Consider the following 26,223-nt stretch of genomic DNA (forward strand, 5'->3'; position numbering starts at 1 on the left):
AACATATAATGTAATATTGTATAGATTCTTCACATGTTCAAACAAGGACACTATTATTTTCTTTTGCCTGTATTAAAGCTTTACTTTGAAAAGAATCTTAAAAATTTATAAACAGCTCTGAACTGCTTAGTGGAAGGCATTCAGTATAGTAATAACAATTTCAAAAACAAAAAAACAAAGATATACATACCTGTAGTTTCCCCCATAACCTGCATTTGTCACATCCAACACAGTCCATTATACGTGATATGTTCTTGAAATGCAACCGCAGTTCCTCCTGATAGATAGAAAATACTTCCACTATGGTTAAACTAGACCTTTGACTATATTTAGCTGAAATAATAGTAAATTATCTAAAAAACAATCCCTCAAATAAAATTATGTTCATAAGAACTACGATGTGACTGCAAAGGGGAAAAAAAATCACAAATCAAAACAAACAGTGATTGCAGCCTTCAGAGGACAAGGGCTGGGGCTGGACTTCTGATATCAGTGGTAGGGGAGCTCCTCACGAGAAAACTTCCTCTACCAGGACAGATCATTATCATCTCCAAAATTTATTTTCTTAGCTAGCTGCTCAGAGCCCTGAAAAGTAAAATGATTTGCCCAGGGTCACACAGGAAGTATTTATCAGAGGCAGAATTTGAACTCAAATCTTTCTAGTTCCTAGGCCAACTCTATCCACCATCAAATGCTGCCTCAGAATGCAGTCTTAAGTTATATTAACAGAAGTACTGTATTAAGAACCCAGACTAATGTACTGTACTTCAAATAACAACAAATCTCACTCTAAAATGGTCAAATTATATCGCAAGCATTATTTTTTGTTTAAGGTACCATATTTCTGGAAGGATACTGACAAATTATGGAGCATAATAAAAGTAGTGGTTGAAGGGGGGACGGGGCTCAAAACCAGGGCAATTTAAAAGGATGAAAATAGTGGGACATTTTATTTGAAAGAAAACATCAAGGAAGAATATGATAGTTGCCATAAAAGATCTTAAGGGCTCTCATGTGAAAAAGGTCATTCTATATGGCTCTAGACAATATAATCAGAACCAATGGATTAAGTTACAAGAAAGCAACTTTTACTATATGAGGAAAAGGTTTCCTGCAATTAGTTTTAAAATAGAATAAGCTGCACTATAATGCAATAAGCTTCCTAACGTGCACGCACAGGGTAGCTGAGCATCTGTTGCAGAGGTATCTTTGTTAGGTGGAAAATTGAGTTAGATGACCAACCTCTTAGGTTCCTTTCAAATTCCATAACTAAAGGCGTACTAAACTGACAACTTCATACAATCAATTGGCATCACTGCCAATTTATAACATTTACCTGAAGAACCTTTACTGAAGGCAAACTTTGTGCAAAGCACTCCGTGGGGCACCATGAAAGATTCACAAGTAAATATGTCTTAAGTCCCTGTCTTCAAGAAGTACAACTACTATAAACAGCTTGTGTATCTCGCAAAGTATCTATGCACTTGTTTTGTATTATAATCTTCTTTATGTTTTGCTACATATGTTTCAGTCAATAGCAGTTCTAGAACACAATCCTTTGTTCTCTCAAGTCTACATAACTCTTTCATTAGAGAACTCAGATAAATACTTCACTGAAAAACATGAGGCCATATGCTATTAGCTACCTCTTCAACTCTACACTCCAAATTATCTCAATATCAACCCTGATTTTTCTTCTCTGTTCCTGGCTCAGAGGAAGAAATGGCCTTTCTTTGTGCAAACACCAATTCCTCTATTTATATCCTTCATACTAACCCTTCCCCTTTCCTCTGGGAGCTTACCTTTTCGATAATTCTTTCCTTAATTTCAATCACTGCTTATCCTATGGTTTCATATCTAATGTCTATAAACATGCAAAGACCTCTACCATGCTTGAAAAAAATCTTCACTTTATCCTACCACCACATTAGCTTATCACCCTATAGCTTTCCTCTCTTTCACTGTCAAACACCTAAAAAAAGCTGTCTACACTTGTTGCATCCATTTTTCCTCTTCACACTGACTTCTTAGTCACTTGTGACCTGGCTTCTTTCTGACCTCATCACTTAACTAAAACTTCTATTTACAAGGTTACCAATGTTCAACTAATTGCCAGCTCCTTCTTAGTTGCCCCTGCTGGATCACTTCAAATATATGGAGTGTCATGACAATCCTATAGTGAACTTTCTTCTTTCATTATGGCTTCTTGGTGATTTCATCAGTTCCCCTGGGTTTAACTATTACTTCTGAGACATTACTTCAGACAGCTCTACCCAGTTCATCTTTCTGAATTCCAGTACCACATCAACAACTGCCAATTGGACACCTCCGACTTGACTGTAGCTACTAAAACATGCCCAAATCAGAACTTATTTCCCCAAAACCTTCCCTTCTGTATAACTTCCCAAGGTTCTCAACCTCAAAGTGATCAGTGATTTTTTTCCTTTCCCTTGCCCTTATCAGCTATCAAGTTTTACTGATTCCATCTGCACGATATATCTTGCATTCAAGCCCTTCTTTTAACTCAGACGGCTACCACTCTAATTTAGGCTCTTATCACATTTCACCTAGATTACTGCAACAGCCTATCTGGCTGATCTGCCTCAAGGCCCTCCCCTTTCCCAACTATCCTCCAACAAAACTGCATGAGTGATATTCCTAAGGCACAGGTATGACCTTGACACTCTCCAAACTCAAAAAACTCTAGCAGCTCCCTCTTGCCTCTGAGATCACACACATGAAGGCCTCTGTCTGGCTTTTAAAGCCCTTCACAACCTGGCTGTGTTCTCCTTTCACATACTACAGTCCAGGCAAATTGGTCTTCTTATTAATCCTGGCCCATGACATTCCACCTCCCTTCTCTCTATCGAGGCTATTCCCCCAAGCCTGGAACAAAAGCCCTCCTAACCTCTACTTTACAGAATGCCTAGCAGATTTTAAGAGACACCAAGGCAGCGAAGTAGATAAAATGTTGTTCCCTGAAGTCAGGAAGTTCAGGCATTTACTAACCGTGTGACCCTGGGCAAGTCACTTAACACTGTTTACCACAGTTTCTTCATCTGTAAAATGAGCTGGAGAAGGAGAAGGCAAACCACTCTAGTGTCTTTGACAAGAAAACCTCAAATGGGGTCATGAAGAGTCAGACACAACTAGTCAACAGCAACAAAAAAATCAACTTCAAAGCTGTTCAATATTACTTCCTACATGATACTTTTCTTGATCCCACACCCTCTCCATCAGCAATTTAATTTTTTTTTTCTTTATATATGTACAGGTCATTTACTCCTAGAAAATGTGAGCTCCTTAAATGCAAGGACTTTTATTTTTACCTTATTATCCTCAGTACCTACAAGTGCCTGGCACACAGCAGGCACTTAATTCTTGTCAGTGCACTGATTGGCTACCATCTTACTAAGCTTGTGGTACCCAAAACCCCCTAGAACTTTTTCAGAAATACTGTTAACCAGGCTTCTTTCATCTTGTACTTGTGGAATACAGTTTCCTGAACCCAAATATAAGACTTTACACTTATCCCTATTAAATTTCACCTTATTCAAACCAGTTCAATGGTCTAGTCTATCAAGATCTTTTTGAATGACTTAATTAGCTATTCCTCCCAGCTTTGTGTCAATGTGATAAGAATATCATCTATGTCTTTATCCAAATCATTCATGAATGAATGAAACGCATTTATTAATCACCTACTACATGCCAAATACTATAGTAAATCATTGATAAAAATATGAATGCTCAGGACCAAGAAGATTCTTGAAGCCTTTAATTGGAAACCTTCCAGTTGACACTTATTCAGGAGTACTTAGTTTTACCAGTTAACCAGTTCCTAACCCAGTTAGTCATCCTATATTGTCTACTTCACATCTCTTTTAACCTGTCCATGAGAATGCTACAAAAAATTCTTATCAATTATAATGCTAAAAATCTAGGTAAATGGTAATTATGGCATTCCCCTAGATCTACTATTTTAGTAATCCTAGAAGGTAAAGAAGTTAATCTGGAACACTCAGAGAATTACCTGAAGCAAAGCTTGATTTTTTTTATACATCCTTGAAAAACAATAGGCAAATTTTACTTTATTCATTCACTTACAATGTAATTTCAACTTGCATTTAAAAACAAATGCAATAATAATGCTAACCTAAAATAAAACTCTATCATGACTATTTCCTTACATAAATGCAAAGACACCAACTCCCACCAACATAGACTCAGCAGCCTTTAGCTTCCTTTGCTTAGGAATATCAGAAGCAAATTTTTCCACTCACCTCCAAATATTTTTGTGATAATATAAAATAGGGGACATATTTACGATCATATATGTTGAGTTAGCAAAGGCAGATGTATCAAAGAATTCTGAATAGCTAAATTAAACTACTTATTACCAAAAACATGCTCTCCTTTTGCTATCACAAATAACAATTAATTTTATATTAGTCAATTAGTCAATAAGCAAACAAATTTAGTTTGTTAACCATGTGATAGCTAACAAAAAAAAAATCTAAAAATGACTGGCAGTATCTTGTAAGGAAAGTGAAAGGCCTCATACCTTCCAATGCTCTCTATCAGTAGCCCAATGCAATACTACATTATCAGGGCATGTGGGTGGCACAGTGAATAGAGCACTGGCCCTCGTGTCAGGAGAACCTGAGTTCAAATCCAGACTCAGACACTTACTAGCTGTGTGACCCTGGGCAAGTCACTTAACCCTAAATGCCACAGGGAAAAAAATACTAGGTTATGGAATTTATAAAAAGGATAGTATCATAATGAATTAATTGTATGAAATAACCCATCTTCTCTTACAGGTGTGCCACAGAACTCTAGAAATTTTAGAAGTACTGTGAATCACAGATATATAGTTTTTATCCATGACATCCTCTCTATTTCTAACACTCTTCTAAACGTATGCTCACTTGGAAATAACAGTATTTCCCTACTAGAAAGTAAAAAAGCCATTAGGTGACAGATACTGAACTTGAAATCAGGAAAAATGGGTTCAAATCCTGGCTTTTCCACTTCAGCTATGTAGCCTTGGACGTTTCTTACTTATCACAAGTCTGAGTTTTTTCATCTGTAATATACGGGGGGGCTGGACTAGATGACCTTTAACATTCCTTCTAATTCAAAGTCTATTCTACCATTCAGTGAATTTTAAAATTGTTGTATATAAATATATTCTCATGAAAACAAAATGCTTATTTCATCAGTGTTTATGTATGAATTTTTTTAATTGGATGAATATCTGGTTTAATTCCCTTTGTTTCTTTCAATGATGTTACAAACTAACACTCATAATTTCTATTTAAACAAAAGGAACATAAAAGAAAATTCATCTTTTGGAAATATTAGGTAATAATTATTTTATATAATAATTTTTAAAAAGAAAACATAATATTGGTGATCTTGAAAATGGATAACTCAGGTCACAATCTCATAGAACTGCTCAGCTCTCCAAAATCTTCTAATCATTTTAAAAAAACATTTCCACATCATACTCACAGGACAGAAATCACCAAAAAGCTGGACAAATCAGAAAGTAGAATATAACTAGCAAAAACAGGAAAGGAAATGAATATATTCTCTTCTCTGTTCAGTAACAGTGCCACAATATCCAATTAATAGGGGCAGTAAGGTAGTACAGCAGATGGAGTGACGGGCCTGTAGCCAGGAAGACTCATCTTCCCAAATTCAAATCTGACCTCTGACACTTACTAGCTATGTGATCCTGGGCAAATAACCCTGTTTGCCTCAGTTTTCGCATCTTTCAAATTAGCTGGAGAAGGAAATGGCAAACCACTCCAGTATCTTTGCCAAGAAAACCCCAAATGGGCTCACAAAGAGTTGGATATGACTGAAAAAAATCCAATCAAATTGATTTCAAAAAGTGAGAAAAATGGTTGAGAATCAAAAGAACAAAGGTCAATAGGAACTGACATAGGACTAATTTTAAAAATTAATTTAAAGTTTATTTTTAAATGTTAAAGAAATGTTACTGACATTACCTTCAATGATTTAGCCTCCTTTTGGTTTCCTGCAAACATGGATTTCTCATCAAAATGCATAGGGAAGGACCTGATCAAATAACAATTTTATGGTAAAAGAAGGATGAAAATTTGTATACCAGGCATTAAAGCTACATAGTTTTTATCACTACAGATAAACTCTAAAATGACTTTATGTTACTATCATGACTTAAACACTGAAGGAAAAATGCCAATTAATGTCTGGATTGTTTGATAAAAAACTAGATCAAAATGACAGATGTATTATTATAACAGATCGAAACAACTAAATGAAATTGTGCACTAAAAGGTCATCATGAAAAAAGGTGATTAAGTGAAGCATGGTATAAACAAAAGCATCTAAAAATTCTAGAAAAAAAATTAACTTGAAATTTTTCTAGCTCTCACTTTTTTCCTAAGTCTATATGAATATCCAGTTAAGCTGAGTAAGTTTAAGATTTTCAGGGAGGACGCTGTGCCACAATTCTATTTTATATAGGAGGCAGTATCATGTAACACTGATAAGTTAGAGTCCTGGCTCAATCCATTCAGTAGTTGTATGACACTGGGCACACCACTAACCTCCCTGAGGCTCAATTTCCTTAGCTGTAAAATAGGGATAACAATATTTACCTTACCGACCAAGGCATAGCTGTTATTACAATCAAATCACTTAACAGATGCAAAGTGTTTTATAATTTTAAAGTACTACATAAATGTTAGTTACATAAAGCACACATCCTGAAGGATTAGGGTAGTTTATCTTAGTTTCAAACAACAAAAATAATGGTAAAAAAATACCATATAAAGTTAAAATAGCAATGGGTTGAGTAGAGATTCAGAAAGTGAGCAAAACCAAAAGCAGACAAGGAATGAAATTGTCTTGAGAAGCTAGCATGTGAAGCATGGCATTCCAGACAGAGAACGTAACAAAAAGCTGCTATGCACAACTCAAACTTACAGAGTTCTATTTTTTGAAATAGTAGTGATAATTTCTTAACTGTGAAGCAGTTTCAGCAACTAAGATGTCTAGAAACAATTTTTAACTTCATTTCCAGAAATATTTTCAAATAATGATATTCTAATGATCCTTTAAAAGTCTAATTCTTCCTTTCTTCACTGACTTTAATATTAATTTCCATTTTTCATTTCAATTTAAACAAAGGCTATCTTTTATGTAAAGGTAAGAAATAACTTCAAATCACTGAGATTCAATTCTTACTTCGTATCTCGAAAGATCTCCAACAAAAGGGTTTTTGTCTCAGCATCTTCTTCTACATTTCCAGTGTAAAGGTCAACAATTGAACGCTCAAAGTATGGAGCAACCTTTGACAGAGCTCGGAGTTCAATCAAGTACAAAAAGTAGAGGTTCTTTAACCTTCTAGGACCTTCCCCTTTGGTTTCCACAGGGTCAAAGCGGCGCTTAAATTCTTTGATGTTGGGTCCCCAACTAGGTTTTCCCCAGGTTTCTAAAAGAGAAAGAGGTAAAAAAAAATTTCCTGTTTATATGGATTACCTATAACATGGGGAACATGTATTTGCTTTCTTTCTTTGCTTAAATACTAGGTTTCCATGTCCGCTCAGGCTGAAGTAAAGAGGCTACTCCCGGGCCTAGTTCCACTATTGCCACACAGCAGGATTTGGCCTGCTGTTTCAAACATGGGCTGGTTTGCTCCTTCTTAGGCATTAGGTTTAATACCCACGAACTTCCCCCTACTCCCACCCCAGAGGCTCAAAGTATTGAAGCTAAACTTAGTGCAGACACACAACTGGCATAACCCGCTACAATTTAGAATTCTTGAACTTAAAAGATCTTAGTCTCCCTGGTAGCTGGGATTATAGTCTTGCACCCCTATACCCAACCCATGCATTTTCCATAATTATTTTATTTAGTATATATAGAATGTGAAATTTAATATTTAAAAATCTGATTACCTTCCAAAAGATATTTTGCAGACAGATGTAAGTTGATGCTAGCATGAAGCCCAGAAATTAGTTTATAGAATACTCTTTTCTCCAGACACAAACCTATACAGGAAGACATTGTGGGGGATATATAGATATAGATACATAGACATAGATATATAAAACATTAATTCATACAATTGCAAAATTAAAAGTCAATGCACAATCCAAACAACTTCAGGAAAGCATTTTGCTATTCATACTTTGTATATCTGAGGGGAAAAAAATCACAGCTAAAATCCATTGCCTTTCTTGCTTCATACTCTAGCAGAGTGGCCTGAGCCTAGCAAGCAGATATATAGTTACATCAAAGAACAATCTGTACTGGGAATATATGCTAAGGGTGGTCAATAACAGAAGGCTCTTTTTCTATACTTATATATACACTAAAACACTCATAACAGCAACCTTCATGTTGGCAAAAAGAAAATTGAAACAGCATGAGGTCTGACTGGGGAACACACGATGGTATAAAAGTGTAATGAATTATTACTATACTGTAAGAAATGATAAATAAGAAATTCAGATACACATGGTAAGACTAATTGTATGAAGAGATGTAGAGTTAAAGGAAATATACAAAATGATTATAATAATATAAACTTAGAAACAAAAAAAGTAAGATGAACTCTAAACACAACAACTAATCTAGGTTCTGGAGAACTGAAGATGAAATATACATCCCCTTCCTCAGTAGAGAGATGGGTTTGGGGGGTAGGAGAAGAAAGGACAAAATGTTGCATATGCTATACATATAATAATTACAAATACATTATATAACTATATATACATATATACATGTGTGTATATGTATATATATATATATATACATATATACATGTGTGTATATGTGTATATATATATGTGTGTGTGTATATATATATATACACATATATATATACACACACACATACATAAGAGTTGCTTTGTAGGTACAGTTTAGCTTAAACGTTTTCCTGCTGGAGTGGATCTTGACTAGTGTGATGTTTTTTCAAAAGGCACCAAGTAACACAAAGTAGCATGCTAGCCAAAAGCAGACCAACTGTAATGATAAATACTAAATATATACGAAAATATGCAGAAGCTGCTGATAAATGATGTCATTAAATTATTTACCTTCTAGCCATTTGTAGAATGATTCTCCTGAAAAGAGAGATTTTAGTTAAAACTCTTTACAGTCAAACAGAAACTAGACTAAGATGATAGCATTTAAAGCTGCAAGGGTCTTGGACTATCCAGTCCAATACCTTTATTTTACAAAAAAGAACTGTGAAGCCCAAAGAGCTAAGTGACTTGCCCAAAGTCATACAGATAAGCAAATAGCAGAGGTTCTTTAGACTCTCTTCTAGTGAACCCACTAATACAATTCCAATTTAAAAACTGTCCAATATCTACAGTATGTAGAACACTATGCTAGGTATGGCAGCAAACACAAGTAACACTTGTGTGTATTGCCCATAAATAACTTAATTACTTAGTTAGGAGAATGATTCCTTGAGTGTACTAAAAAGGTGTTAGTAAACCTTCCAAATAATTTGACAACTGAAGTAAGAGTATCCTCTATACACCTTATCTTCTCTAAACTAAACGTCTACAGTTCCTTCACGTGATCTTTAGGTGTCTCAGTCTCCAGTCCTCTCATTTTCCTAGCTGACCTCTTCCGGAAGTAATCCAGTTTGTCAGTGTCCTTTGACGTCCAACTAGAAAGCTCCTAGGGATTTAGTCATTACACTCCTATTCATCAAAGAGATGTATACAACAGACTACATATTCCAAATCTAGAAAAGCTAAAGATGTTACAAGGAAAATCACCTCAGGAAGGTACCTCAGTGTTCTCTCCACCATGACTATTTCTCAGAGTTTCTATCTAGAGAAAATAATGGGGGATGGGAGGAGTTGCAAGAAATTGAAGGTGGAAGCAACATAATGATAACATGATTTCTTTAATCAACATAATATATAAAACCAGCCCTTTTTTCCACCCAAATTTTAACAGGATAGCTTTATATTGTACTTAGAATCCTGATTTTGGTGTGTTTAAAAAATTCTTTACTTATTAATAAGCAGTTACCTATATATTATCTAATAATTAGAGTATAAAAAGTATCACGTACATTGATTGTATATAGAATATATGCATATACATACATATATAGACATATACACATACATATATTTCATGTGTATGCATATACCTATACCTATATCTATATGGATACTAGGTGGTACAGTGCATAGCAGTGCATAGAGTGTCAGGTTTCATTTTCCTGAATTCAAATCTGGCCTCAGACACTTACTAGCTATGTGACCCTGGGCAAGTCACTTAACCCTGTTTGCCTCAGTTCCTCTCATCTGTAAGATAAGCTGGAGAAGAAAATGGCAAAACACTCTAGCATCTTTGCCAAGAAAACCCCAAATGTGGTCATGAAGAATTGGACATTATTGAAATAACTAACCAGCAAATAAATGTGTGTGCATGTACCTGCATGCATACATATACATACACTGACAAAACTAAGAACATGATTTAGACAGAAAAACTGAAGCTTAGTGTTTGTTAGGCTCTCTTTTATATACAGTCTAATTTCAGAACCAAAAAAATGCTTTAAAAACAGAATATCTTCTCTTAGGTAAAATGTATAAATTAAAAGTTGTCAAAATTTAGCCATTTAAAAGGATTCTTTTTATAAGCTGTAGCTCCAAATATTTTCATTTCTTAAAATGTAAAAATTTAACTTACCATCATCCTTTCCTGGAGAAAAAAAAATAATAGTAGTTATTTCAAAACATGAAAAATATTTCAAAATAATTTTTAAGAACTCTATTTCTATACACATTAAGTATGGGAAACAAAACACATACTATAGTATGTTATGCTAATAACTTTGGATATAGAACAAAGTAAATAAGACACCCTGAAAATGAACTGTTTATCCTGAGTTACTATGAGATGAGTCCAATGAATAAAATTTAATCTGTAACATGAATACATTAAGTAAATAGCATTATTAAAGGCATACTATATTCCAGGAACTGCTGGGGATATAAACAAAAATCTAAGAGTCCCTTCCTTCAAAGAGTTTACCCAGTAGTATGAGTAAAAATATTTTGACGTCATATCATATGGACTAAATTTTCTTATAGAGTCACAACAACAGGACCTAGCTAGACAAAGAACAAGATGGTCACTTGAGGAATTCTTTGTTCATGGCAACTCACGAAACAGAGGAAGATAACAAAATACAATTTGGTCCTGTTGTGGCATCTTCTCCATGACAGTGACAGAGTATTAAGAGGTGAAGACAGTGCTAAGAATCATCCGTTTTAACATATAATAAATACAAAATAGCACTTAGTCTTGTGGTGGCAACTTCTGCTTCTGCAATAGAAGCAACAGAAGAGAAGGAGCAGAAGAAGCTAAGAACTACCCAGTTTTTGGATCACATAAAATTTAACAACAGTTGCTATGTTATGGCAGCTATAGGTTACTAGGCCAGGAGTCATGAAGTCCTAGGTTCAAATCTGGCCTCAGACATTTCCTAGATGTGTCCCTGAACAGGTCACTCAACCTCTGCCTGCCTCAGTTTCTTCATCTGTAAAATGTAGATAACAGCTCCTACATCCCAGGGTTGAGGATAAAAATACAACATCTGTACAGCACTTTGCAAACCTTAAGGGGCTATACAAATGACAGCTATTATTATTTTATTACTATGTGTAAAACCCTTATCCAATTATTGAAAATCCAGAACTATTGGAGAACTGAAATCACATTAATCTTGATACTTTTATCATAAATGAAACCAGGAAACAAAAGTTAAGTTGCAGCTGAAAGGAAAGATGACTCACAGTTTCTACATGGAGAAGCAAATAAAGGACTGGCTAAACCTTAACTTGTGATAAGCATTTGCTAAAATAAAATAAAACCAAAAACCTTTGCAGGGAGTGAGGTAGAAAAATTATAAGGCAACCTTCTAAATTAGATTAACATACTTAACGACTACAATGCCAAACTAGATATAAAGGAGGGTGGCATTATACAGAATATAAGGTAGTCTCTATCTATGCCTAGGAATCTTTGGTTTAAAGTTCTATTAGAGTTATAAATTCAGTGGAGATAAGAAACTCTCAAGAACTAAATACTGAAGACACAAAAAGAAGCAACTCTGAAGAACAGGAATGAATGGAAGTCAGACTGCTTACAGTGGAAAAAATATAGGACAGTCCTAGAAAGGTGAGTTTAATTCCCAATGTAAAAAAACAATCAGTAGCAGAGGTAAATTCTAGAACCGTTCTGAGGGCTCAGGCTTTTCCCAGTACAGGCCTATGCTGGGAACAGTTGTCTCAGACATAACTGTACCTAAATCTTTACAACAAGCCTGTAACCAACTTTATTTTCTATGAATTCTTAGGACTAAGAACAAGTGGAATTTTTGAGCTAGCGATAGCTCTAATTGTCCCAAACTAGTTACCAAGTGGTAACACTTGCACTGTGCAAAGTCTATTCAAAATGGAAACAAAACATTAGTTAATTCAAGTAGCTTGGAAGCTAACTAATACCAATCAGAGTTGTTAGCAAAAAACATTCTATGTGTTTAGGATTTTCAGTTTTGTAAATGGATCTTTAAGAACCATATTCCTATAAAGTTTTTTCAAGATACCTTGCCATCTACCTTGCCATGAAACAAATTTGACCTCTGATGATTTTTTAACTTACAGATCCAGTTTTTATTCGATATAAATTATGTAGTGAAATTTACTATAAATTTATAATAAAAAGCATATACTTAATGCATATATGGACAACATAAAATTCAAGGGAAGATTAGCTACATAAAAGGGTTTTGAAGGTAGTCCTCAGTGCGTAGATGCAGATATTTTTAAAAACCCACCCCAGCTGGGTGCCAGTGGATTCAAAGGACGATATACAGATCGAGGCCTGGAAGAAAGAAAGAAAATGAGTTTTGAAGGGCATAAAGTACTGTTTTCAAAACACATACACATACAAATAACTACCCTCCCTTCCCATCCCTTGATCATTACTTGAAACAATTTTCTTCATAAATGCTATTCCACACTCTCCACGCAGATGGCCCTTTGTATCCTGTGTAACGCTCTGGGTTTAGCAACAGGTCCACATACTGGGCGGCTGGAGATCTCTCGTCTGAAAAGGAAATAATTTTGAATTATAAGTCTCAGCTCATCCCTTGTTTAAAATTTAGTATCACAAAGAACAATCAAACTATGTCAAAGGGAAGTAAATGTTTAAAATAATAGTCACAAGAAATGGTAGCAGAATATGAACAACCGTGATATAGAAGCATACTTATGAATTAGCATAACTTAATGATAAGGAAAAAAGTCACTATTTTTCTCTGAAAATTATGTTATCATTCTTTTTAACTGTATAATATTCCATACTATTAGTAAGGATTTAAAAAATAAGTTCATAAATTTTAAGAATACATACAATTGAAAAGATTTATGAGAGGCAGAACCTACTTCCTCCCATAAATGTATACATGCCTGAATAGGTAGTCTGAAAATAATTAGTTTGTGTGAACTATGCACACTAGATACTTAATAAAAATTTATTATTTCTGTTATTAAAATTTGCCTCTCTCTCTTTGTGCTTATTCACTAAATGACTTTTGCTAGAAGACTGTAATTTGAACCTATGTAAATGTTCAATTTCAAATAAAAACAATGACAAATGTTACTGATTTTCCCTCCTCACACTGACAGAATGAAGTGATTTTCTCCTTACACCAAAATAGAAAACAAATTCATACCCTGAAATTACAAGATCTTTAACATTTCAAAAGACCACTATCTGTATTTAAAATAAATCAGTATACATGCAAAATAAGCATTAACTGGATGTCTGGTATTTTCACAGCAGTGTAATAGGCTCTCCTTGAGGAGCTTAAAATCTGACTGTGGAGCCAAACATAGATATGTACATATCTAGAGAACATTTACAAAAACAAAGCAACACATAATAGGTTAGCATCTTAAGCAGCAAATACACTACTACCACCACCACCACCTCCCATTTTTTAAAGCTTGGCTACATCTTTAATACTACACAGCTGAATTACAAAAAATCAACTAACTGTTCATTAGCATTTAGTCTTGGAGATTCCTTAACTCGTCTTCCTTCCCTCCATTAATTTATATCAATCCTCAATATCTGTAGGACACCCCATTTTTTTGTGGACTGCCCATGCCAAGTCAAAAGGTAAATAAAAGCCTTAGTCCATGGTTTCCAGGAGCTCAGAAGTCCTTTTAAAGGAGGGCTTAGGAAACACTAATATAATAAAACTCTATGTCATGCCCATTATTACCTGGGTTTGCATAAATGATTGACGGTTAAATAATCTTTCAATTATTATTACAATATATACAGTAAGAACAAGGTGGGCATTATTATTCCTATTTCTTTCTTTCTTTTTTTTGGTGAGGAATCGGGGTTAAGTGACTTGCCCAAGGTCGTGTCTGAGGCCACATTTGAACTCAGGTCCTCCTGACTCCAAGGCCAGAGCTCTATCCCCTGTGCCATTTAGCTGCCCCCTATCATTCCTATTTCTAAAACTAACACTATAAGGAGGGTTTCCACTGTATGCTAACAGATATGTACAGTATAAACACTTACAAACTGTCAGGCAGGCATTGCCCAGCTATACAGAACATCATAAAAGTTTTTTAAATAATCACAATAATTGTTCATATTTAAGATACTTTTATTTAATTGAAAAAATAGATGAAAAATAATTATGTACTTCTAAAAAACAGTACAGAGGCTAATAAACAAAATTTTAACTGTTACAACACACAAAAAATCAGCATTTTGGTTTTTTTAACTTTCCCTGGAATTTACCATTTAAATATTTGTTAAATTTTACCATTCTGAGTTCTGAATCAATCTTTTTTCTGCACTTAGCAGGCCTCTCTGCAAGCTGACATTTCTATAAAGAGGGCTCACCTTAGATAAAATACATGATAAATTTTATATGCACAAACAAAACAGGAATGCAATATGTAGAAATATTCTCACTTCTAAATTTGTAAAAAAGATTTCTCCCAGTTTGATTTGGGGCTTAAGATGATAAAAAGTTCATTTAAAATGTAGTTTTAAATATAGAAGAAAATCAGTTCAATATCACTTATGTAAATAATATAGACATTTTTTCTTGAACTTTCCTTACATAGCACAATTCTGTGTACATGCAGAGGTAGTACCATCTTCCACCAAATTTGTGACACCTTAGAAATTTATTTTAGCAGTTAATTCCTAAATCCTAACATTACAATTTATTCAAATGTCTCTGTCCAAACCGTCTTACTTGGACTACTACATCTTCTTACCAAACTTTCTCCTCCCTCAGTCCTGTTTTTAACAATAGCACACATGTCACCAAGAATTCCTGTGGCACTATAAGTAGTAATCCTAGCAAATTCATGTACTGTATTTGTTTTTATCCTAAATATAACATCTTGTATTTGTCTCAGATGAACTTTTGATAAGTATTCTAAAATATCAGTTATTCACTGAAAGTATGTTCAATAAATTCTGGTTCTTGGTAATCCAAATGACAAAGTCTTAGACAAGAAAGTGAAGACCACAGGTGGTGTTTTCCTTACTGCTGCCCACTGAAGGCAAGGAATGCAAAAACCTCTGTCTGTCTCAGTTTCATGAACTGTAAAACTGGGATAATAATAGCACGTATCTCACAAGGCTGTTGTGAGGGTCAAATGAGATGATATTTGTAAAGCATTTTTAGTACAGTGACTGAAATACAGTAAGCACTTAATATTTATTTCCTTCTGTCCTTCCTTTCTTGATGATTTCAAGTCACCTAGCCTACATGAATTACATCCTTGGGTACTATGCACTTATCAGACCTCAAGTATGTGTTTAGTTCTAAGTACCACAGTTTAAGGATATAGGTGAGCTAGAGAGAATACAAACAAGGGTGTTCATGAGGGGAAGGGCTCATCTCATACGAATATTAGGAAAGGAAAACAGATATTTAGCTTAAAGTTTACTGGGGGAGTTGGGGAGATCCAAAAAATTTCCTCAAATTATCTGAAGACCTTTAATATGGAAAAGGAATTAGACATGTTATATTTCACCTGGGAGCCCCCAAAATGTGTAGAAGTTACAAAAAAGATAAATTTAAGTATTACGTCAGGAAAACTTTCTAACAATTATAGCTGTCTAAACGTAGTTCAAGCTGGCTATAAAGAAGGTGAGCTCTGCCTCACTGGAGGTTTCCATGCAGAGGATGGTATATTTAGGTATATTAATGAGAATTCCTTGTCAGGACAGATTAGATTAGATGGCCACGGAGGTCCTTTTGCAAAGTACAATTCTGTGATTCTAGTTGCTAGAACACAATAGCCCCTCATACAAAAATCTGATTATCATCTATGAATTAAGTATATTTCTAAATAGTAATTCCCATAGACATTTGGTCCATGTGTATTACTTATGACCTGACATAAAGAAAACAGGCCTTCCATATTACTTAAAAAAAAAAAAACCAAACATAATTTAAATTGTGCCAGTAATGTCATCTACAGATAATCACTTTACCTTATAGGAACTGAAAATTCAACTTAACATTTAGGTGCATACTATGTGAAAAGTACTGGGCTAGACAATAAGGATTAAAAAAAAAAGATACTCCCTGCCCTCAAAAGAACTTTGTATTTTGTAAGGAGAATACCAAGATAAGTAAACAAAAAGTAATTTCAGCAGAAAGCACTATCCTGGAGAATTAGGAAAGACTTCACATAAGAAGTACAGATGAATTGAATCTTAAAGGAAGCTATGAATTCTAACAAGCAGACATGGTAAACTCTTTCCAGACACCAGGTACATATTATGCAAAGGCCCAGAAGGAAATAGCCAGCACAGTAGTTTGACAGGAATGGAGACTGCATGAAGGGGAGTAATACTGGAAACGGAGACGGAAGTCAGATTGTGGAGGGCTTTAAATGATAGACTTTGTGTTTTATCCTAGAGGCAAGGGGGAACAAATACAGATTTTTGAGTAGGGGAGTGACAGAGTCAGACCTGCAACCATGATTATTAATTATCATTAACTGAGGCAGCTGGCTGGTACTACACAAAACACAGGTCCTGGAATCAGTAAGTCTTGAGTTCAGATTTGGATTCAGACACTTTATAAAGTAGCCATGCGACTCCAGACAAAGCACTTACCCTCTATTTGCCTCAGTTGCCTCATATGCAAAATAGGGATAACAATAGCATCCCATCTCCCAGGGCTGTCGCAAGGATCAAATAAGATAACAATTGTAAAGCGCTTAGCATGGTGCCCAGCATATAGTAAACACTACATAAATGTTAGCTATTATTAGCTAATGTGTTTTAAAAACACCATGTTGGGGCAGCTAGGTGGCGCAGTGGATAGAGCACCACCCCTGGATTCAGGGAGACCTGAGTTCAAATTCGACCTCAGACACATAACACTTACTAGCTGTGTGACTCTGGGCAAGTCACTTAACCCCAATTGCCTCACAAAAGAAAAAAAAAGAGAAAAAAATAAAAACACCATGTTGTCAAAAAGGACAAAAGAAAATAATCAGGATTTCACTTGTAAGACCAGACATAATGAGAAACTGGGAAATATAGAAAAATAAGTTTTTAGCAAAATTTTTTCATTTTGGAAAAAAATCAAGAGAAACAAAGTCAATAACTAGCTTGGATATGAAAGTTTGCTTCATCTAAACATATTCTTCAAACATTTCTTAACAAAGAAAATGAGACTAATTCAGCTATTGGTTAACAACTAAAGAACATATAGTGCCTCAGCTACTCACTACACTATCTAGATATTCAACAGGACATATACATAATGATCTTTTTAGTTTATATCTAACAGAAATTACTTACTCTGGTAATTCTTTAGCATTCTTCTTTATTAAACTATTTGAAGCACCTAGTATATAACATACTGTAATCTCATAAAATGTGCTATGAAGTGTGGCTCTTATGTGTTCATATTTATACTGAAACTATTCCTCCTTTCCTTTTCCCCATTTAGGAAACTGTTCAATCACTTTAGAAGCTCTCTGTGACCATTCATTTGCCACAGCCATAAAGTCATCCAGCAATTCCTTACTAAAGTTCTATTATATTATGTGATGTCTCAAGAAATTGCTTTAAGTAGGCTTGAATTTCAGTTTCCTTTTACCCTTCAGGAAACTCTGGAGGAAAAGACAGACTATACCGTCTTCTGAAGGTTGAATCCACATAATGTGGATTTAAAGTATATTTTTATTTAAAATATTTTGTATTTTATTTTTACTTATTTTGTTAAATATTTCCCAATTAAATTTCATCTAGGTTCAGGCATCACTGAGCCTGCACTGAGTTTGACACCTTTAATTTAGGGGATGTGGACAGGGAGTAGACCTGTGACTTCACTGATACAGCGTAGAGCCAAATAAAGAAAATCCCTTTACCAATGCAGGTTGGCACCTTCTTTAAAGTTTACTGTCTTAAGAGATCTACATAGTGCGATGAGAGGTAAAGTTACTTTTCAGGGTAAATCAGCCATCATGGATCAAAGGTGAGACTTGAATCCAAGTTTTTCTGGCTCCGAGAACAGTTCTTTATCTACTTCACCGTATGACCCCTCCCTTTTAATCATTTACTTTCCAAAGTGAAAATTAAATTTGACATAACTTAAACAGGTGTATTTTATTACCATCAAGTTCACAAAAGTGGTCCTGTGAGTCATCGTATCTTGCCCAATCAATGAAAGCTTCTTTACTTTGATTACTATAGGGAAGAAATCAAAAGAAAAATAAATTAATTTAGATTTGAAATTTTCCTTGTCTCTGTATCAGATTTTTGAGTATAATTTTAAAAAGGCAATTTCATCCATTAGTTGGCCTGTGATAAACTTAGGTAATAAATAATACAAAAGAGTGAATAATAGTGTATTTTATATGAAAAATATATAAAAAACTCTTATAAACTTCTAGTAAAGAGCTATAATAAAAATATCACTCATATAAATCAAATAATAATTTACTTTAATTGGCAGACTTCATTTTACAATATATATACATGCACAATTCCTACCTACCTTTCCAGTCCTCAGTCTCCTTTTCTGGCTCATCAACCTTAACCCCTAATTGTGGGTATTCCCCAGGGTTTTATCCAAGGCCCTCTTCTTCTATTGTAGAGATTCTATATTCAAAAGCTCCCATATGTTTAGGCAGATCACTCAAAGGTCTATATATCCAGCCCCAGTCTCTCCCCTGGCCTTCAGTCCCTTCCATTACTAGTTATCTATTAGACACTTCAAAAATAGATGTGCCAGAAACATCTTAAGATGTTTAAGATTCGTAAGATTTTAATACATGACACCTGATGGTATCTAATGCCTGGCACTTCCCAGGTGCTTAATAAATACATGGACATCATCCTTCCAGTCTCCCAGGTTCATCACCACATCATTATCCTTGACTTCTTGAGCTTCCTTACCATTCTTTTTTTTTTTTTAGTGAGGCAATCAGAGTTAAGTGACTTGCCCAGGGTCAGGAAGCTAGCAAGTGTCAAGTGTCTGGTCTGAGGCCGGATTTGAACTCAGGTCCTCCTGACTCCAGGCCTGGTGCTCTATCCACTGCACCACCTCTCTCTCCTTCCATTCTTAAGTGTTAGTTGGCACTTTAATGGGAACCTTAATTAGACCTTGACAAAAATTCTTGGAACATGTCACAAGAAAAAACAGATTTCTGATATGGACAGTAATGCTACTTAAAATACAACTTGCCTCAATGTGCTGTTAACTGCTCCCAGCTTATTAGCTTGTTCACAGTCTTCTATTTCTTTGGTGGTATTTGCTGCTTTTGAATACTACAATAAAATTCATAGGTAAATTTAGCAATAATTATTACTTAACATTTTCAAACAAATTTAAAGGGTATTCAAGCAGAATAAGTTTTCCAGTGTACAGAATTATGGGAATGAGTTTAGTATCATTCTAAAAGAAAAATCTCAGAACAAAGTTAATCATAACATACCTGCAAGAGAATATAACCTGACAAGTACAGATTTATCTTGCTAATCCTGTCAGCTAACAGAGTTCTGGCCCAATTTTAAAAGTAAATGTTCACATTACAGAGATTTGGGTGGAGGACATTCACCTTTGGGGAAAAAAAAGAAAACTGAATGCCCGCAAACTAGGTAATCCATGTGGAAAATAGAAAAGAAGTAAATATTTAGAAATTCTCAAAAAATCTATACATCACATCCATTTGAAGAGTATCTTGCTCAAAAGATATTGATAACTATTTACTACTAATTACAACTTAACCTTAGAAATAACAGGCTGATTAATTGCAATGGAAGACTAGACTATATCTGGATGACAGGGGTTACCTACTGAGTTGGCAAAGTGCACAATGTTTTCTAGTGACAAGGTGGATAGCACTGAGTTCTGCAAAGAACAGTAATCCTTTCAAGGGGTACCAGAAAGTGAAGCCTCAGTAACTTCAAAAAGCTTATACCATTTAAGGAAATGAAGCAAACAGCGCATTATTTCCACTAAATATGACCATTGCTTAAAAGGAGTTTGGGGGGACAGAATCACTCTTTTTAAAAATCTTATTTAACATTTTATCTTTTCCCAATCACATGTAAAAACAATTTTAACATTCTTTTTCTTTTCAAATTCTGAGTTCCAAATTCTCTCCCCTCATCCCTTCCCCACTCATTGAGAAGACAAGCAATTTGACATAGGTTTTACATGTGTAGTCATGCAAAACACATTTCCATGTAAGCCATTTTGTGAAAGAAAACAGAAAAAAAAATGAAGAAAAATTTTAAAAAGTAAAGAAAAAGTATCTTTGGTCTACATTCAGGCTCTACCAGTTTTTTCTCCGGAGATGGATAGCACCTTTCATCATATGTCCTTCAGAACTGTCTTGAATCATTGTATTGCTGAGAAGAGCTAAGTTATTCACAGTAGATGATAACACAATATTGCTATTACTGTGTACAATGTTCTCTGGTTCTGCTTTACATAAGTTCACCTAAGTTTTTCCATGTTTTTCTGAAAACACTCTGCTCATCATTTCTTAAAGCACAATAGCATTTCATCACAATCATATACAACTTATTCAGCCATTCTCTAATTAACGGACAACCCCTCAATTCCCAATTCTTTGCCACCACTAAAAGAGCTGCTTTAAATATTTTTGTATACATAGGTTCTTTTCCTTTTTGTTTTTTTATTTCTTTAGGACACTGACCTAGTAGTGGTATTGCTTGGTCAAAGGGTATGCATGATTTTATAGACCTGTGGGCATAGTTCCAAATTGCTCTCCAGAATGGCTGAAATAATTATACAACTTCACCAATAGTACATTAGTTTTTAATTTTCCCACATCCCCTCTAACATTTCTAATTTTCTTTTCTGTCACATTAGCCAATCTGATGGGTGTGAAGTAGTAGCTCAGAGTTGTTTTAACTTGCATTTCCCTCATCAATAAAGATTTAGAGCATTTTTATATGATGATGGCTTTACTTTCTTTCTTTTTTTTTTTTAGGCAATTGGTGTTAAGTGACTTGCCCAGGGTCACACAGCTAATAAGTGTCAAGTGTTTGGTCTGAGGCCGAATTTGAACGCAGGTCCTCCTGACTTCAGGGCCGGTGCTCTATCCACTGCGCCACCTAGCTCCCCTAATAGCCTTAATCTCTTCATCTGAAAGCTGCCTGTTCGTATCCTTTGACCATTTATCAGGTGAGGAATGGCTCTTATTTCTATAAATTCGACTCAGTTTTCTATATGTTTGAGAAATGAAGTCTGTATCAAAGAAACTCACCATAAAAAAATTTTTTTCACAGTAATGATTATCAATTTTGTACTTTCCTCCTTCCTATTTTCCCTCTGTTTATCCTTTTCTCCCTCCTTTTACCTTGTCCATTCTCAAAAGTGTTTTGCTTCAGACTTTTCCCTCCCCCAAACTCCCCTCCCTTCTATTAGCCTGCCCCCACCCCCTTTCTCTTACCCCCTTCCCTTCCTACCTTCCTGTATGGTAAGAAAGATTTCTACACCGAGTATGTGTACTATTCCCCTTGAGTCAATTCAGATGAGAGTAAGGTTCATGTGCTCCCCTCCCTCTTTCCCCATTTCCCCCCTCCACTATAAAATCTCTTTCAGACCTCTTATGTCAGATAATCTATCCCATTCTACCTCTCTCTTTCCCCTTCTCCCAGTGCATTTTTCTTTCTCACCTCTTAATTTTTTTTTAGAAAATCCTACCATCACATTCAACTCACACCTGTTTTCTGTCTATGTATATACTCCTTCTAACTGCCCTAATAATAAGAAAGTTTTTAGGAGTTATACTTATCATTTTCCCATACAGGAGTAGAAACAGTTTAACTTTATCAAATTGCTTATGATTTCTCTTTCTTGTTTACCTTTTTATGCTTCTTTTGCATCGTATATTTGAAAGTCAAATTTTCTATTCAGTTCTGGACTTTTCATCAGGAATGCTTATAAGTCCTCTATTTCACTGAATGTTCATTTTCCCCCAAAGGATTATACTCAATTTTACCGGGTAGGTAACTCTTAGTTGTAATCCTAGCTCCTTTGCCCTCTGGAATATCATATGCCAAGCCCTCTGATCCTTCAGTGTAGAAGCTGTTAAATCTTGTCTTATCCTGACTGTGGCTCCACAATATCTGAATTATTTCTTTTTGGCTGCTTTCAGTATTTTCTCCTTGACCTGGGAGGTGTGGAATTTGGCTATACTATTCCTGGGAGGCGATTGATGGATTCTATTTCTATTTTACCCTCTGTTTCTAGAATATTAGGGCAGTTTTCCTTGATAATTTTTTTTTTATTTTTAGGCAATTGGGGTTAAGTGACTTGCCCAGGGTCACACAGCTAATAAGTGTCAAATGTTTGGTCTGAGGCCGGATTTGAACTCGGGTCCTCCTGATGTCAGCGCTGGTGCTCTATCCACCGTACCACCTAGCTGCCCCTGATAATTTCTTGAAAGATGATATCTAGCTCTTTTTTTTTTTAATCATGACTTTCAGTAGTCCAATATTTCTTAAATTATCTCTCCTGGATTTATTTTCTAGGTCAAGTGTTTTTCCAAAAAGATTTCACATTTTCTTCTATTTTTTTCATTCTTTTGATTTTATTTGTTTCTTGATGTCTCATAAAGTCATTAACTTTCACTTGCCCAATTCTAACTTTTAAAGAATTATTTTCTTCAGTGAGCTTTTGTACCTCCATTTCCATTTCCACTTTTTAAGGAGTTCTTCTCTTTAGTGAATTTCTGTGTTTCTTTTTCCATTTGTCCAATTATGTTTTTCAAGGCATTCTTCTCTTCATTGTATTTGTGTGCCTCTTAACATTTGGCGATTCTGTTTTTTTAGGTGTTATTTTCTTCAGTATTTTTTTGTGCCTCCTTTACCAAGCTGTTAACTTTTTTCATCATTTCCTTGTATCACTCTCATTTATCTTCCCAATTTTTCCTCTTATCTCTCCTGCTTCATTTTTAAAATCCTTTTTGAGCTCTTCCATGACCTGAGACCAATTCATATTTTTCTTTGAGACTTTGGACATATGAATTTAGACTTTGTTGTCTTCTTCTGACTGTGTTTTGATCTTCCTTGTCACCACAGTAACTTTCTATGTTAAGAACTGTTTTCTGTCGTTTGCTCATTTTCCTGCCTATTCTTGACTTTTAACTCTTTGTTAAAGTGGGACTCTGCTTCCCAAGTGGAGGAGGCACTGTTGCAAGCTTCAAATTTTTTGTGCAGCTGTTTTTCAGAGGCAATTCTGAGAAGCTGTAAGTTTTTGGCTCTTCCAAGGTGGTCTGGATCTAGGGAGAGATGTGTTTACTATACTCCTGTACTGTGCACTGGTTTGTGAGCAACCACAAGCACTCTTTTCAACCCTGGAACTGTGACCAGAGTCCCTGCTCCCTTGCTCCCAAGCTCTGTTGTGGACTGGGACTAAGACACAGGACTGCAACCCAGAACTAAGTATAGGCAATGCAACAGAGTACTGCCCCTGGTGCCAGCAAAGGGACCCCTGTAAATCTCCTTCTGACCCACTGTCTGATCCCTGCGGGTTGAGAGACCTGGAAACTGTCACTGCTGCCACTGCTTCAGTCACCTTGAGGCCTCCTTATGGCTCACTGGGGCCTGCTCTGTAGTTTGATGGCCTGCATTGGACAGTACTCCTCTCTCACCCTGGAGCCACAGACTTTTCTTGTCAACCTTCTAAGTTTTCTTGGGCTAGAAAATTGTTTCACTCTGTCTTTTTGTGGGTAGTTCAGCTTCTATAGTTTGTTTAGAGCCATTAAAGATATTTAGAGGGATTTGGGGGAGAGCTCAGGTGAGTCCCTGCTTTTACTCCAACAGAATTACTCTTGCTGAAATCCTGTGCTTTGTGTCAGTCCCTGTGAAATATAACAGGAATATGAAGCAAAATTTCTCTCTATTCTCCATTAACTTTGTAAATTCCCAAAGTTGTCACTATTAAGATAAGTAAATAAGTAAAAGATTTACTCAATAAAAAAACTGGATTAGTTCAGAGAAAAAAAATCACTCACCTTATTAGAACTCCCAGCTTTAATTCCCATTGGAACTTTGCTCTTAAAAAGAAAAAAAAACAGAATATTAATTTCTTATATATTTTCAAAAGCTATATTTGGTTCACATTATCAGTACTATCTGGTCCTAAATTCACAAAGTACCTTTCTTCAATAGGGAGATTAAAGTTCTTATGGTGTTCTACCGTCATCTCCTGAAGAAAGTACCATGTAGTTTCTTAGATACGTAAATGACATACTTAAGGGCATAAAGCAGTCACAGTGAGACCAGGTATTCTAATTTAGTGCCTCAAGTTCTTTCTGGTAGGCTGCCATTCTCATATTTTAACTACTTGAACTTATTAGCTTAATTTATAAATATTAAGTTTCTTACCAAAAGGTGGGGTTATTTAAACTACCCTCTAAACATATTGGAAATCTAAAGGAGCTGAAAGTTTCTTAAAAATTTTTTTTTGTTTGAACCTATTATTTTGTGAGTGTAGGGAACTCTCAGTGAAGAAACTCCCTCTACCAACAAAGATAAGCTACTATTGTGCAACTTATAGTCTTAGAGAGTTATTTGAGTTACCAAGAGGTTAAGTGACTTGGTCAGGATCACCCAGTTAATATGTATCAGAGGCAGAAATTGAGTCAAAGTCTTTCTGACCCTGTGATTGGCTCTTTTTCCAGTAGGACATGCTACCTGTCCAATTTTTATTTACACTTATTTTATTGCTAGATATGATATTTCTGCTATAAGAAATTAATTATATTAGTTTGTATTGATGGTTTTAACTTAGTAATTTGCCAAACAAAGCTATAATTTGCTAACTAAATAAGCAAACTATATAAAGAATGAAGAAAAAATTAAGAAAACTGAATCAAGCAAATTCAGTTTCAAGATTTCTTCATAAGACTATTATGAGTTTTTAATACCAAATGAACAGATCTATGAATCATAACTAATTTTTCATATATAGTCACTTTTAGCTAAACTCTTTGCTGTGGAGATGGCAGGGTAGCAGGGTCAAGTACAGCAAGCTCAGCCTCCAAACTCCTCCAAAGAGATGTACTAAATGCACCAGATTAAACCCCCAAGGGGAAATCCAAGAAAAAGCTACCAGTGAGTCATTTTTCAAGCCCAGGATGGCACAGGAAAACAGAGACGTCTGGGGATACTAGTGATGGGAGGGATCTGGTCAGGAGTATGGAGCCTTGCAGAGCACTCCAGCTCAAGGCAGAGGCCCTTGAGAGGCCTTCAAGAGGAGGCCCAGACTTGTATCAAGACAACGTGAGCAGGGTATGAGAACAGGTGCCATGTGGCAGCTTTATTGCCCACTACCTGTCCTGGGTCACAGATCCAGGGTGGAATGAGGAGAGGACCTATGCCCATGCATGGCACTGGGTGGTAGGGTGGGGTCACAGGCCCTAGGGGGTGTATCATAAGAGGGACAAATTTAGAAGCAATCAAGCAGCAGTATAGCTCTAACTGGAGATATACAACAGCGTCTCAGTTCCAGCTTCTAGTCCAGTCTGAATTAAGCCTGCAGAGGAATACCCCAAATAAAAGGAAAGCCTACAATTTTGTCCCTCTGAACCACCAGAGCCTTCCAGATGGCTGATAGTAGCTGAATCCAGC

General features: G+C 35.5%; 1 protein-coding gene across 1 annotated transcript in view; it reads right to left on the reverse strand.

The window, feature by feature from the left end:
- ERO1B (endoplasmic reticulum oxidoreductase 1 beta) overlaps positions 1 to 26,223 on the reverse strand; it is a 60,797-nt gene that overhangs the window by 10,183 nt on the left and 24,391 nt on the right. Inside the window, exons 4-14 of the mRNA XM_021000418.2 lie at positions 24,606 to 24,647; positions 19,799 to 19,881; positions 18,725 to 18,798; positions 13,029 to 13,149; positions 12,878 to 12,924; positions 10,726 to 10,737; positions 9,102 to 9,128; positions 7,956 to 8,048; positions 7,243 to 7,489; positions 6,021 to 6,090; positions 191 to 277 (exon numbers count right to left, since the gene is read on the reverse strand). Of these exons, the coding sequence (XP_020856077.1) occupies positions 191 to 277; positions 6,021 to 6,090; positions 7,243 to 7,489; positions 7,956 to 8,048; positions 9,102 to 9,128; positions 10,726 to 10,737; positions 12,878 to 12,924; positions 13,029 to 13,149; positions 18,725 to 18,798; positions 19,799 to 19,881; positions 24,606 to 24,647 (903 nt within the window). The remainder of the gene's footprint in view (positions 1 to 190; positions 278 to 6,020; positions 6,091 to 7,242; positions 7,490 to 7,955; positions 8,049 to 9,101; positions 9,129 to 10,725; positions 10,738 to 12,877; positions 12,925 to 13,028; positions 13,150 to 18,724; positions 18,799 to 19,798; positions 19,882 to 24,605; positions 24,648 to 26,223) is intronic.

Source organism: Phascolarctos cinereus, unplaced genomic scaffold (genome assembly GCF_003287225.1).
Source record: "Phascolarctos cinereus isolate Bilbo 61053 unplaced genomic scaffold, phaCin_HiC Scaffold_5;HRSCAF=322, whole genome shotgun sequence".
Lineage (NCBI taxonomy): Eukaryota > Metazoa > Chordata > Mammalia > Diprotodontia > Phascolarctidae > Phascolarctos > Phascolarctos cinereus.